Consider the following 13,812-nt stretch of genomic DNA (forward strand, 5'->3'; position numbering starts at 1 on the left):
GTGAGTGTCAAGTGGCTAACGTAACCCTGCACCCTCGCCCAGTGTGACAGCACTCCAAAGGCACGAAATTCCTCGCCGCACATACTACCTGCTTGTTTGCTATGACTGAAGGAAGGAGGGCCAGAGCGCGGGCTTACGCCACCCAGTGTACACTCGCAAGCGGGGGCGGAGGGGGGGAAGGGCAGCGGTCAGGACCAGGGACCGCAGCGCCGCCGCTCTGCTGAGAGCCCGCTCCCGCGGCCGTCGCGGTTGTTCGGTTACTTTTGGCAAAAATGGCAAATGGTTCCTTGCTCATAAAATGTCCTAGCCGATGCTGAAATTACATTCGACCTTCCGCACACGCTTTTAAAACACCGAAATTCTCGACTGGCGGCTATTTTGAAAAAATGAACTATGGTTTTATAGTAACTTGCATGCTCCCCAAGGCCACCCCACCCGCCCGCAATGTATCTCGCAGGGTACCCCGACTGCAAGGTTGCTGGCGCTCACAGCCGTTTCAGTCTGTTTCCTAAATATGATAGTTGTCTTAAGTTCATGCGATCGAACCATGTGTACGGGGAACCCTGTTACAGAAGGCGCCATTAAATTGCATGCAACTTACCTTTGTAAGGAGAAGCAAGTGATAAATTTTAAATTTTTGACGCTACATACTCTTCAGTTCTCGCTGTGGCGTGTCTGGAAAAAAGCTCTGAGATGTTTTTATAGAAACGTGCTCAGAAGGAACTGTTTAATTTGTATTAGCTCAGAAGCTGTAATGTTTTGGCTGCTAAGCTTAGTAATTTGCTATAAATAATTTATAGGTGCTGTTGTCAAGCTTATGGTACTATGCCGCCATATTGGTGGGCGTAATAAATATTTGATGTAAATTGTTTTAGGCAATTATAGAGCTGCCTTTTCAGTGGCGCAGAACTCAAACCCTACTAACCCTAACCTTCATTCAGACTGGTAAGTCGAAATTTTGATAAATAATAATACAAAAAAAATTGCAACGGTGTTTATAATCCTAACTTCCGAAAATTTCCTATTCCGACCCGGCAAACAAAGCACTACATGCTTCATTCTTCTGAGATAGATTACGCGTGTAATTCTTCTAAACACTGCATGGCGCAAGTGGCTCCCAATATCATTTTAGCTGTTCCTTTTTGCACGTATTTCTGCTAGGCGTTGATCTATTCATGATAAATTGAAGCACTTCCTTGAGTAAGCAGATTTTAGCTCTGTGGATTCTCCTATATATTTTGATGCATACCCTTATAGTGACCTTCCAGAATATTTCAGTGCTCGCATCATAATGAATGTACGTGTGTTAAGCAAGGACCGTGGGCCTCTCTTTCAAGGAACATATTAATGGTCGGGTCGGATGGCAGGTGATTCATGATTAGAAAATGGTTGATGAATGCACGTTGTTCTTTTAGTTTGCAAACTTCCAACCATATCCAGTGACTTTTCAGTGCATGGACTTACTGCTTATGTGTGTCCCGACAGCTAGGGGATCTTCACTGTAAACAGCACCTTGCACTCGATGCATATCCCAGGTTTGCAGATTGCCTTCAAGCACAAAAGCCACCGGTTGAAATGGCTTGTGAGGAGACACATATATTGAATAATTTATGACAGATACCATTTAACAAAATATATTTCACCCGAAATTGCAATAAAGGAGGTGTCACCAGTGAAGTGTCGTTTAAGTATTATTTTTTCCACAGTCTTAAGGAAGGAAGAACAAACACATATTTTCTTTGCTCACAAATAATTTCTGAGATATTGCGCCCGTGGCAGGGTTCTGGGAAATGTATTAAAACAAAGACATTCCGTAGAGCGCAGCACGAAAATCGTCACAACCTTGTGACCATTTGTTTTGTGTGAATTCGATATCAAATTCAGGCAAACAAAACTTCATATAATAAGACTATTGTCACTTTTCAGCAATGCTTGTGTTCATGAGAAAAATGTTGAAAAGCGTTGTTGGCCGTCCTTTCATATCTTCCAGTGAGGCATACATTTTTGACATCTCAACCTTTGGCACAAAAGTAATATCATATATTCAGTAGAACCCCGTCGCACCATGACCGTCCAAGTTAAGAGCACTTTCACCGTGGAAAAGCATAGGGCACGAATTCAAATTATGACTGCACGCTCAGTATTGTGAAATTCGCGAGACTATCATGCCGAAAACAGTGTTCTTTTCAGATCATTACTCCCGATTATCATCATCATGATCAGCCTGACTACGCCCACTGAAGGGCAAAGGCCTCTCCCATGTCATAGCCATTGTATATTTTTGCAGAAGTACTTTCGCAGCGAATCGTGCCTGTCAAATAATATGAAGTTTGCAGATTAATAGTAAATTCAAACAAATTCTCAGACAAGCGCGGTTCTAAATGCAGTCACGGTTGTTTGTGAGCAGTGGATAGCCTCAGGATGCTTAGTCCTGAAACCTGTGCAGTATGATCTTATCTCCACAGTATACTGGTGGCATGGACTAAAAAATATCAGAATGCTTTTCCCGCAAGTTATTTTCATTATGCTGCGCAAGGACTTTCCTATATCCTCCTTCATATTTTTGTTTTTCTTCAAAAATGCCTCTTTTAATTTCATCTAACCAGTCTGCTTTTTCTTTTCACCCTACATTTTTGAAACCGTCTCTTTTCATTGCCCTTCAATGGCGAGTTCGCCGTTCGGCTTTTTAATTAAAGATATATCTTTTCAGTTGTAGCAGTGCCTAGACCCAATAAAGCCTACCTCTTTACTTACTTTTTGAGGCGCTTGGTACTTCGGCACATAACGCAATCATATCAATTCTTATCGCGCTTAATGCAGAAAAATTATAAGAACCATGTCTCTACCTTTAATTAAAAACGTCCCGGCGTGTCGTAAATTATAGGTAATGTAGAATAATCAGAGGCCAGTTTCCCTTAAGTTTCGCTATGTCTGGGCATCTCGAAACTTGCCGATGCCGGCATCCTGAACAGGAAGCATGCAAGTGGTGCTCCTGTCAGTGCCTTGGGCAATCATAACGGGTGAGCTTCCTCAATGCAGCACATCAATACCCAAACCTTGGCCCTACCTGTCTAAAAATTAGTGCCCTTTCAATGAGATGTGGTGCATGGCACTTTCCCGAGGAATGTGACGGTGATGGGAAGGGGTTCTACTGTAGTGCTTAGTCTCTACAGCTGAATATGTTTTGACCAGACGTGCTTTTCTCATATAGGCAGGGACAAATAGATATAATCCAAGCCACCTCTGAAGCACCAGCCAATGTAGTCTTCTAACAGCAATAAACCTTTAGACGCCTTACAAGAAGAATGTTTTGAGACAGGGCTGCACTGACAGTACTGACGCCAAGGATATGTGGTCAAAAAGATAGGCTCTAATTTTTTAAATTTCCACAAAAAAGACAACAAATGTTTCGAATAGATCATCCCAAGGGCTTCATTACCATATAGTTTGTCTTCATATTTTAAGCTTTCAACCTTTTGTCCTGCGCCAAGGTGCAGCAGAATGGGTTCATGCAAAACACTCTGCATAAATTGCAACAATTTTTTAAACGAACAACTTTGGCGAATTCGAACGCTTACAAGGCGGATAAATCTCAAGTGTAAAGGTTGATATATCACGATGAGCCAACATCAGGGCCTTCTGCATGTCATTCCAAGCTTTGTTGTTGCCCATAGAACCACAGAGGAAGTAACACATCACAGTCTCCATCCAGGGTGAGAGGAAGCCGCGAAGTTTGCAGGAAAAAGTTTTTTTTGGCACTGAGAACCTTGTGTGAGATGATGAGAGTGCTTTCACTTGTTTAGAGGATTAGACGGATATTGGTTCCCTTGTATGATAAAAAGCAGGCAAGGCGAGCATTAACGGCTCGAGACAGGATACATGTAATCCGCGATGACTATAACAAATGTGTTGGAGGCAATGAGATCGTTCCAAGCTCATAATAAAACTGTCGCCAGAATCACTCGATAATCGTTGGTTTAGCAAAAAGTTCAACGTAATTTCCACTTCCTAACACTCGCATTACCTTACAAACTTTCACACTACACTGCAGTGTGAAGCTTTCCCACATTGTGTTTCCAATCACAAAAGTCACGAAGCTTGAACACGACACATCGTTATAATCGAAAGCACCATAACGATGCGCGTGCTGCCACAACTGTAGATCTGCCTGAAGCCTTCCTATCTTTTAAGCTGCACGTCTTAACAGTAAAGGATTCATCCGCCAACTATCGAGACAAAACATTTCGTACAAAAGGCGTCTGAAGTCTCGTGTCCAAAAGGAGTCATCCAGACGTACCACGGTGAGCAGAAATCAGAAGCGCGCACTTGTAGCCATGCCACATTCACTGTTCCAGTCCCATCTGAAAACTGATAACGGGTACAGCAGCACACAATGGCGATAGTTCCGCGCTGGCAGTTGCTGTTCAGATCGTTTGTCAAGTCGCACGCAATGCGGAGAGTCACCAGAATGCCTCGGGGTTGTGCGTGGCCGTGGCAAGCACGTCTGGTGACTCGCCGCACTGCTAGGAGACGTCGGGCCTCCTGGGCTGAGCCGGTGTGTCCCGGCTGTCGACGACGTCCACCTGGAGTGTGGTGGCCGGCAGCACCGATATTGAGCGTTCTTGTTGAGCAGCGGACAGCACCTCCAGAGAAGTCTTGGACTCCTTTTTGGACAGCTGCGGGGAATGTGTGAAAAATCTGTTCGGGTAAAATCCATCGTTGGTTTATAAAGAAGGTCGAAGGAACCATGGATTGTTCTGCGCTCGACATTCATTTTTTTTTTGTTGTACTCGGAAAGGAAAACTTGCACGGTAAACAACGGATCTTTTTCCTGCCGAAAAACGCAGCTTAGAAGAATGAACAGTATTGCTATTTGGCCCCCTGTTCGAAATATGAACACCAAGACTTTAAAAGAACAAATTTAGTGACGAGACCAAAAACCTCGGCATTAGCAAGTTTGCCACTGAGTGAGTGCCTTAGCAAATGGGCGAATTCTTTGATAACCCAAGGATAAGGCCTAGTTGGCGGTGGTTCATAGTCTACATTCATGAAGCTCGAAGGCCCAAGAAGGCTTTTAGCACATTTCACTTGGTAACAATGGCCCAGTCTTGCCTGTGGCGTGAGCCAAATCTGTAGGAATCACCTCCCGTCCAACTTATTCAACATGGCAGTTTCACGTTGCATTGTTAACATTGCAGTATTAATTCCTTGTTTGGAAGGACCACCACACTGATGTTTTTTTTTTTTTGCAATATGCGCGAACCAGAAATGCGTGGAAGAATGAATAAAGGCCATCTATCAAGGCAGTCGGCTGTGAAGACATATATAACTTTGTACCCTGGGTAGCAACAAAGCGATTTGCTCACATTCCAACCTATATTTTCTTGTTTTAATTATTCTTACATAGGCACTTCGTTCTTTGTACTGATTTTATTTCAGTCCTCTCGCCACACCTAAGATGCTCGTTTCAACGCATGTGGCATATATTCCTTTGTGATACACCTCCTATAGTTTTCAACTTACTAGACTGCGCAGCTTTCCTTGGTTAATTAACATAAAATGCCACTTTACGGTAGAACAATCCCTAAAATAACTATTTTATGTGATAGCAATATATGATTTGCGTTACGATGTTTCGTTGTTTTCTGCTTTCAGGGTGATTACCACGAGGTAATAACCTAATTTTCAATCTAACCTCAAAAGGAGGAAAGCAAAATTTCTCCAGTCTACACTGCTTTTTTATTTAGGTATTCTGAATCACTTTGCACTCACCTCCATTACCTCGCAGCTGCTCTCAATTGCCTTCTTCTTTGCCTTGGACGAAGGACGTGTCTTCCAGACAAATTCAAGAATGACGCACACGCTAGACACGCCCAGGCCTCCAAGCAAAACGAGGAAAATGCCGCCCACATTTGAGACGCCAAGCGCGTTCGCTTCTACGGATGAGTCTTCGGCGTCTGAGAGGGCGGCAGAGCCCTTCTCTTGTTCGCGTTGTTGCGAACAGTGTCCCGTCCACCAGTGCTTCTTGAGACGTGCGATGACACCGGTCTCCTGGAGCCGAAGGATCGCCTCCGAAAGGTGGGCAGTGTAAGGAGACGCTGAAGGTTACAGAAAAGAAACAGACGGCTGATTAAAAAGTGCACACACGAGCCCACACCAAACAACGGGCATACTTTCAAGGGTACCAATTGGTAGATAATCATAAGGGACCATTATTTCAAAATTTTGCCTCCTAAGAAGGGCGCATCGGAACCAGCAGAGAATATCACAAGAGCCTCAAAATCGAAAAATCCTAGATGCGGGTCTAGGGCGGCGAATTTAAATTTACAACATTTATGTTTTGTTGTTTCAGTCAATTCCAATTCGAGCCAACGTTTCATTGCTACTTTAATAGGGGACAAAAACGTTGAGCAGAAAAGGTAGAAAATTTAATTCATGTTCCGTCTCTCGCGTTCCACTATCCGCAGAACATGCAGTCTGCGTAAAACAAAACGAGGCCTAATTATGAAGCTACCCACGGATTCATTTTACCTCAGCATAGCATATGTGCGACAGCACATATATACCATACAAAGGAGCGCTTTTTAGGTGTGCTACTCTTAGCATGGCCTACATTGAGCATTGTCACTTGGATTTGTCAACTCAACGCATATGACGGCATTATTATTCTAGCTAGCAGCTTCGTCTAATATTATCGGTACACAGTAAAACCGGTGAAAAATCAGACTTACTGTGCATAAAAAGCACAGCATCTGCGTCCACTTGTAAGAGTATATTACAACCCAACTGAGAGGCATCCATTTTTCGCCATCTAAAGTCTCTCTAACGACAACTTTCTGAGCACAATCGACGAGGTGAAGACATGTCGCAGCAAAGACCGGCAACAGGCAGCCTTCAAAGGTAAAAAATGCGAGGCTCCGCACCACAGCTCGAGGCAAGCAAGGGATTCCGCTCACGCAGCTGCATACCTCTGGGCAGAGCGAATCCGTACCCCTTGGAGTCCAGGGGGCCGCCGATCTGGGCCAGCTGGCAGTCCCTGTCAGTTAGGTACTCGATGGTGGCGGCTTCCATCAGAAAGGCGTAGTCGCCGCGCCGCACTCGCTCCACGCCCTCGGCGTTCGATGACGCCAGCAACTCATCGCGGTTGCTCGACATCACCGTCCACATGCGCTCGTAGGGCTCCAGTTTCGACTCCTGTCAATCAGTAATCATCGCCACAGCAAATAACGAAGGTTAAAAGAGTCCGAAACCTGTTTGGTACAAGAGATCGATTGCTGAGGACAACCATGTTACGAGAACCGTTATCAATCGACATGTCATAGTCGGTTTTTGCGACCTTGCTTCTGATTGGTATCCTCACTTATTTTGGGGAACAACTTCCTAAGGTTATCTGGTAGCCTGGGTGTGCTCAATCCTTCCATTAAGACATTTTCATAAGACAGCTGGCCACTGCAGGCTGCTAGCCTGTCTTCAGCATTTTAACACATGTATGCGCTGCGCAAGCGCTTGCTGCTGGTTGTACATTCACGTTTGTTTTCATGGCTAGTGCCTTTGAACACAGAAAAACGAATACTTTCTCTGTTTAGAACGAACAACACGAATAGTCGTAGGCTCACTAATTGATTCAGTCGTCAGAGAACATCGACAAAGCGGCCTTCGCAAAAGGTGCCAACCCAGTAAACGAAGTGTAGAGCGAGCTTCATGTTATGCATACCTTGAAAAACGATTCCGTGGAGCCCGATGCGACGCATCCGTAGCGAATCTTGGACTGCGCCGCAAGGTCATGGACGTTTTCTATGGGAAACTGCAGTTTTTCATTCACGAGGAATGCAGCCATGTTGGCCGTGTAGAAAGAGACCATGATGAGCGAGAACACCCACCAACTGATGGCCACAATCCTGGTAGACGCAGCCCTGCAGAAGTCACGTGTGCATCTGAGAACGAGGAAAACTGCTCGAGACTTGCAGCTACTGATGCACTGCGGGAGTTGTAAGGCGTGAGTGACCAGCTAGGGTACATTCAGGACATAAGCAAGAGCAGTGTTTTTAGGAAGAACATCTGGCGAAAGAATCATCAACGGCTGCAACTGGCGTGCGTTTCAGACGTGAGCGGAACAGTATTTCACTGTCAGCACCAGAAGATCAGGAAGAATGCGACTGTACGAACCCTCATATTTTGTCAGCAAAACCACTTTGCATGCCGGTACTGCTGCACCTGTGTAGCCGTGATTTCGAAGAGAACATTTTTTTAATCAGAAGTTGCGACAACACGAATATTAGTAAATTAAAGCTCAGCCTTCCTATTTTGGCATAATTATTTTTAACAAGAAAAACGTTAGTAAGAAATGTTGAACATTGCAAGAAAATATCTCTTAACTATAAAACTTAATGATTGTCGCAGAGGCTCCAAGAACACAGTCTTGACGGCGTTCCTACTTCGCCCAGCAGCAGCACACGCACGGAAGAACTGAGTAAAGGCTACTGTCTGAGCGACTGCCTCTCTGCGCAAATAATTCTCACCTTTCAGAAAGCAACGAACGTGAGCTGCATAATTAATGTTAGAAAGTTGGTGGTGGGCATGCCTATCTTTTTGGCGCAGCATGTACACTGGTGTGCGCAGGTTTTGTTCTCAAACAAAGATGTGACATCATCCGCGCGTACCTGGGGCTTGTCTCGCAGTTCTGGAAGAGCACGGCACTGGTCGCGTACCAGAGGCTCTCGCCGAGTCCGAGCGCATTCCGTGGCCTTTCAGAGCCCGAGGACCGGTCGCAGTCGCACTTGGGACCATGGCGAGGAAAGCACCACTCCGTGGGGGACATGCGCGCGGCCAAGTGGAGAACCAAGGCGGCGCCCATGTAGGCAGCCAAGAGACAGAGCCACACGTCAAGCGAGAGCGGAAGTAGGAAGTAGAACAGGCGTGATTCCTGGTGAGGCCGCCGATATAGGATCCCAATTCCAGTATGCAGAAAAGGCTGTGTGAAGTCCACTGCGTGCGACCTGGCCACCGTGATTGTCAGATCACCGATAGCCAGATCAGCCTCCTGCGAATGCATGAATGGGAACAGAAGGAGGGGGTCAGGAAGCGGGGAAAAAATTCCGAAATCTTTGCAGTTGCGGACCCATGCAACAATTGTCGTCTATACATTTCATTAAAAAAGTACAAAAATTCAATCCCACTATGTTAATTGGGCAGGAAGCGACTGTCAGCCGTGCGAGTTTAATAAAATAAATATATGGTCTGTTCATTATTAGGCTACTTCTTAACGACAGTCAGAAAAGCCGCAGAGCTATTCATTGTGGGAATAATGTAAAGGAAGTGATTTCGGATCAAGAGTTTACGGCGCAATACGTCATATTTCTGTAATTGATCGGCGACTTATATCGCTCTAAATAGCAAGATATATTTTGCGCTGGTAAAAGAAACATATTTTTCAAGGTTAATTTAAATCACTCTGGGAAAGTCTTGAATTTATGACCACAACCTTTGAAATGAACGCGTGCACTCCGGCCAAGTTTCCTAATTGAGACGCCGTGTAATTTTCTGTTGCAATGATTTGTTGTGAAAAAAAGGAGGGCCCAAGAAAGTCAGTTTGTGCATTTTACTATTTAGGTATCAGAAAATGAAAGCTCTTGTACTGTTTAGGTATGCGCTGATTAATTTCGACATTTCAGTCTGGGAGCGCTTCGGAACAGATAGGCGCCGCGAAAGCAGAGATATTTTGGATCGTCCATCTCCCGTAGAGGGAAGCGAAATAAGAAAAGGACCTTTTATTCCTGGAGTCCTTATTCTATAATTTTCTTCATATCACGCAAAGCAAGAAAAATTGTGTTTTCTAATACGCTGAGAGAACATAACAGTTCTTTTGGACGTGGCATTTGGGAAAGTGACGTTTACGCAATGGTATTCTCTGACAGCGTGTTGTAGAAGCTTCAAGAGAAGTCTGTTGGCAATTACTATTCACAAAACACCTCCAAAATGCAGATGTCTCAGAGAGTGGCCAAAAAAAAAGAATATCAAGATGAAGATGAAGGTTTCTCAGTTAGAATTACTACAGAGCGAAGACATAAATATGCATTTTCAGTGTCAGTCAGCCTTCCGTATTTTCTTTTCATACGAAACCATAATCCAAAGCGGGTATCTTCTCTTTTTTTCTTCATTTTAAGGTCCATACTGAGCGACTGTTCTTTAAAGGTTTGAAAGCGAAGTTAGAAAAACGTGTCTCAAAAGCTGACTTTGGCCCCCATTCAATTCATGTACCTTTAATAATCGTCCACCGAGAAGGCTGAAATAGAACTCTGCTCAAGCTGATATTGAAAAGAAAGGTTTCTGTGAAGTGATGGTTCCCATTTGTCCCAGGTTCTGTTCGGCAACTTCTGTAAAATATCGAAATAATTTCTCATCTTTTCTTCTGCGACAATTCAATACTTTGCAGCTCATCAAGACAGAAACAAAATAGCCCCAGGAAATAATGTAGTGCTGCCACGGCAAAGCCATGACTGCTGCTTCTGATGACCTGGATACGACCGTGTATCCGTAGTTCCGGAAATCGCTCCAGAAACTTCAATTGCTTCCTGGCGCAGCAAATGAAGGCCGCCGACTTTTCATTGGAGAATCTTTTCCAAGTTAGTTTATCTTTGACGCTGGGAACGACAGCTTTTGTTTGCATTTTTACAAATCTTCCACACTACTGTTCACGCGGTTATTACTACCACTTCCGGCCGCTTTGTAATCCATGTCTGCAGAGTTCCTGTTTATATGAAAATTAAATATGAAGCCCTTGTTTAGGAAATTAAGAATTATGATGATGAAGAATAACTTTTAACTGCACAAGAACCATTTGGGGAAAGTACTCAATGGATAAGGGTTTTTGGTCCACCGTAGTCCACCCGAGCTGGTGTAGAAGACATTTTCTAAAACGTTTCGCGAAAGCAGATTCGACTACGAGGTCATCGATAAGCTTGCAAGCTTTGAAAAGACAGTGAGTACTTGGCTGCAGAGATCGAGCCGTGCACCACCGGAGTAACGAGACAGACGCTCAAGCCCCTGGGCGATCGCGGCGGAAATATTGTATCTACGCATGCTTAGCGAAATGCTCATATTTTAAGATCACACAAATAAAGCAGGCTATAGCAACACATGTATCGTGCAGATATTAGTTGGAATCATTGAAAGATGAACTTATCCTTTCATTGAAATTAAGCCCTAGCCTTTCTACAGCAGTGATACCTGCGATTCCCTGATACTAACAAGCTGTTGTGAGCTTCTCTATTGCATGACAGATACGTTGTTCCAACAACACCTGGCTCATAAAAGCACAGCCACTTCTACATTGCTTTTTGTCCTGACCAGTGCGAAGGAACTACGAAGAAAATACCTGAGGCTGACATTCACCACTTGTTGTGGGATTTCCCGGCACTGAAGCCAACTAGAATTCGCCACCTGGCAGCAGCGGGTCTCCACCCAGACAACCCGTCCTCATAGATTGATTGGACGCAGGGGCCACATCACCGCTCCCTCCTCGCCTTCATTAGATCGGCACATCTTTCCTGCTTTATTTAACACCCACCCACTCTTTTCTTTATTTCTTTTCTCTTTTCTTCCTAACCCCCCTTATGCCCAGAGGCAATAAACAACGCTATAAAAAAAAAAGACCTTGAAAGACTCTGAGAACATATGCCCAGAGGCAATAAACAACGCTATAAAAAAAAAAGACCTTGAAAGACTCTGAGAACAATCTCAGTGCGAAAGGCTTCGTAAGACAAAGTGGAGATAAAAAACTTCCGTCAAGAAAAAAAATCGTGCATCACGACCCCGCTTCGCACATTCTTTCTGCGTTTCGTTACCAACAGTGCAAACGTCGACGGCTAGCCCACGGCCGTCACTGCATGCCCATCGTTCAAAGCGTTGTCCCTTTTCTTTAAGAGTGAGAGCTCTACTTCTCAGGGTACGACTTCGTATTTCGATGTGGATGAGACAACGACCTTCAATGCCTCACAAGGTCAAACGACGACGACGCCGTTTTTCCTTCGAAATGGGGCCCTCAATGCTTTCGCGTTAAAAAAAAAAAGCCAATATGATTCATCGCGATTCTGAGCTGCGAAGTGCTTTAAAATGGGCTAATGCGTTCACGGGAACTGTACAGGACCGCAGAGACCAAATCGTCTATGTTAAGAAAGCTAAAAACATGCGACTTACCTTTCCTTCATCTTGGCAGTATTTCAGATACCTACTGAAATGTAAAATTCTCTACAAGCTTAAACGCCATCCGAAGAGTAGATAAAGGAAGTGCGCGCAGTCTGGAGCAAAGAGACTAGGTTCAGTACAAACGAAACAGAATTGAATAATCTTCCGGACGGGAGCGCGGTAACGCATTAATGGAAACAAAGCTGCAGTTGGCGCTTCTTCCAAGGGCCTCGCTGCCTTTGCTGAAGCTTTCACTTTTTATCTCATTCAGGAAGAGGCAGTTCGTGCACGACGGTGGCACGTACGGAAGGCGGCTAATGCGATAAGCTAGGATCAACGAACACTGTAAGCGCCTTATGAAAAGAGCGCAAAAAAGATCAAGATAAAGTTAGAAAGGAAAAACCTTCAATTACGGGCTACCGCCTGGCAAGCAGAAAGCAAGGCTCAGGAGGCGACTGTGTGCATGTTTAGAGCCGCCATAAGAGGAAGCGCAAGGGGTTGCTAAGACAACAAAGCTGCTCACTCGCGCTCTCTTCTTGCTCGCAACTCCGTCTGGCGGTTCTTTTACAGCCATGAGGAATCGCTCCACGTGCTCATCGTGCTTATTTTGCGAAGCTCGTAGTTAAGATTGTTCCGCGAGCACATAACGAACTCAAACCTTCTCGAAAGAGAACTGAAGATAGTTGGGCCGAGAGAAGGAGGCGCCAGAGGAAAACGCGAAACGTGCCACGGTACGAGAAACACAGGATACTATAAAAAGTAATGACTTGGTTTTTTTCGCAGATGCGTCCTGAACTTATTGTGCCTAGAGCAATAAGAATACAACTCGTAATAATAAAACATAAAAGCGCCCTTTTGAAGCGTTCTAATGCCCGTGCTTATTGATGCTTTCTTATGTCCTTGTCTACTGTGAACGTTCTTTTATTGTGTTTATTGGTCACTTCAAACTTATTACAACTATTGTTGCTCACTGCTAAGTGTTTATTTATCCGTTTCAATTAATGCTAACATTTCTGACGTGTGAGCCTTGTTCCCTGATTTTAAATTGCGTGTGTTGTAGATGTGCTATTTCGATTAGCGTTATGTTGCCTTTAATAATAATTTGTTCTGTAATGTCAAAATGAGAAGCTGCTGTCGCTATCAGCACCGACTTCTGTTTTCATGTCTATATAAGTAAAACGAAAAGCGAGAGTGGAACGATTGTGATGAAACGTTAAAATTTGGAAGAAAGGCAATAAATAAGGACCAAAGTTCATAAGCGAGATTGGTGGATAGGAGATCAGAGGGACAGCAGAAAATAAAGCTACCTTCTTAAATTCATGACTGTAAAAGCTCGCAATTTCAGAAGACCAACGGCTTCGTTCTTGCCAATAGAAAACATAGCGGAAGAAAGTACGGTGGCATGCAATAGTCCATATCAGAAAACACGAAAGCTCAATACAAATTAGGACTATACACTAGGAGATCGCGGTTTAAATCCCCTCCGCCCGACAACAAAAGTTACCAGTGCGCTAGCACACAGCCTGCGATATGATACCATCAGTTTAGCTTCCCCTCAGTTAAACTACATCTCATTACTGACGGGCGCACCTTTCAGGGCGGGTTAAAAAAAAAAGACGTTGTTCGGTA

General features: G+C 44.3%; 1 protein-coding gene across 1 annotated transcript in view; it reads right to left on the bottom strand.

Moving 5' to 3' along the window:
* Positions 1–1,572: 1,572 nt before the first annotated feature.
* LOC144099313 (glutamate receptor ionotropic, kainate 2-like) overlaps positions 1,573–13,812 on the bottom strand; it is a 236,948-nt gene continuing 224,708 nt past the window's right edge. Inside the window, exons 11-15 of the mRNA XM_077632528.1 lie at positions 8,661–9,040; positions 7,715–7,913; positions 6,969–7,194; positions 5,773–6,098; positions 1,573–4,676 (exon numbers count right to left, since the gene is read on the bottom strand). Of these exons, the coding sequence (XP_077488654.1) occupies positions 4,524–4,676; positions 5,773–6,098; positions 6,969–7,194; positions 7,715–7,913; positions 8,661–9,040 (1,284 nt within the window). The 3' untranslated portion in view covers positions 1,573–4,523. The remainder of the gene's footprint in view (positions 4,677–5,772; positions 6,099–6,968; positions 7,195–7,714; positions 7,914–8,660; positions 9,041–13,812) is intronic.

Source organism: Amblyomma americanum, chromosome 7, assembly GCF_052857255.1.
Source record: "Amblyomma americanum isolate KBUSLIRL-KWMA chromosome 7, ASM5285725v1, whole genome shotgun sequence".
Taxonomy (NCBI): Eukaryota; Metazoa; Arthropoda; class Arachnida; order Ixodida; family Ixodidae; genus Amblyomma; species Amblyomma americanum.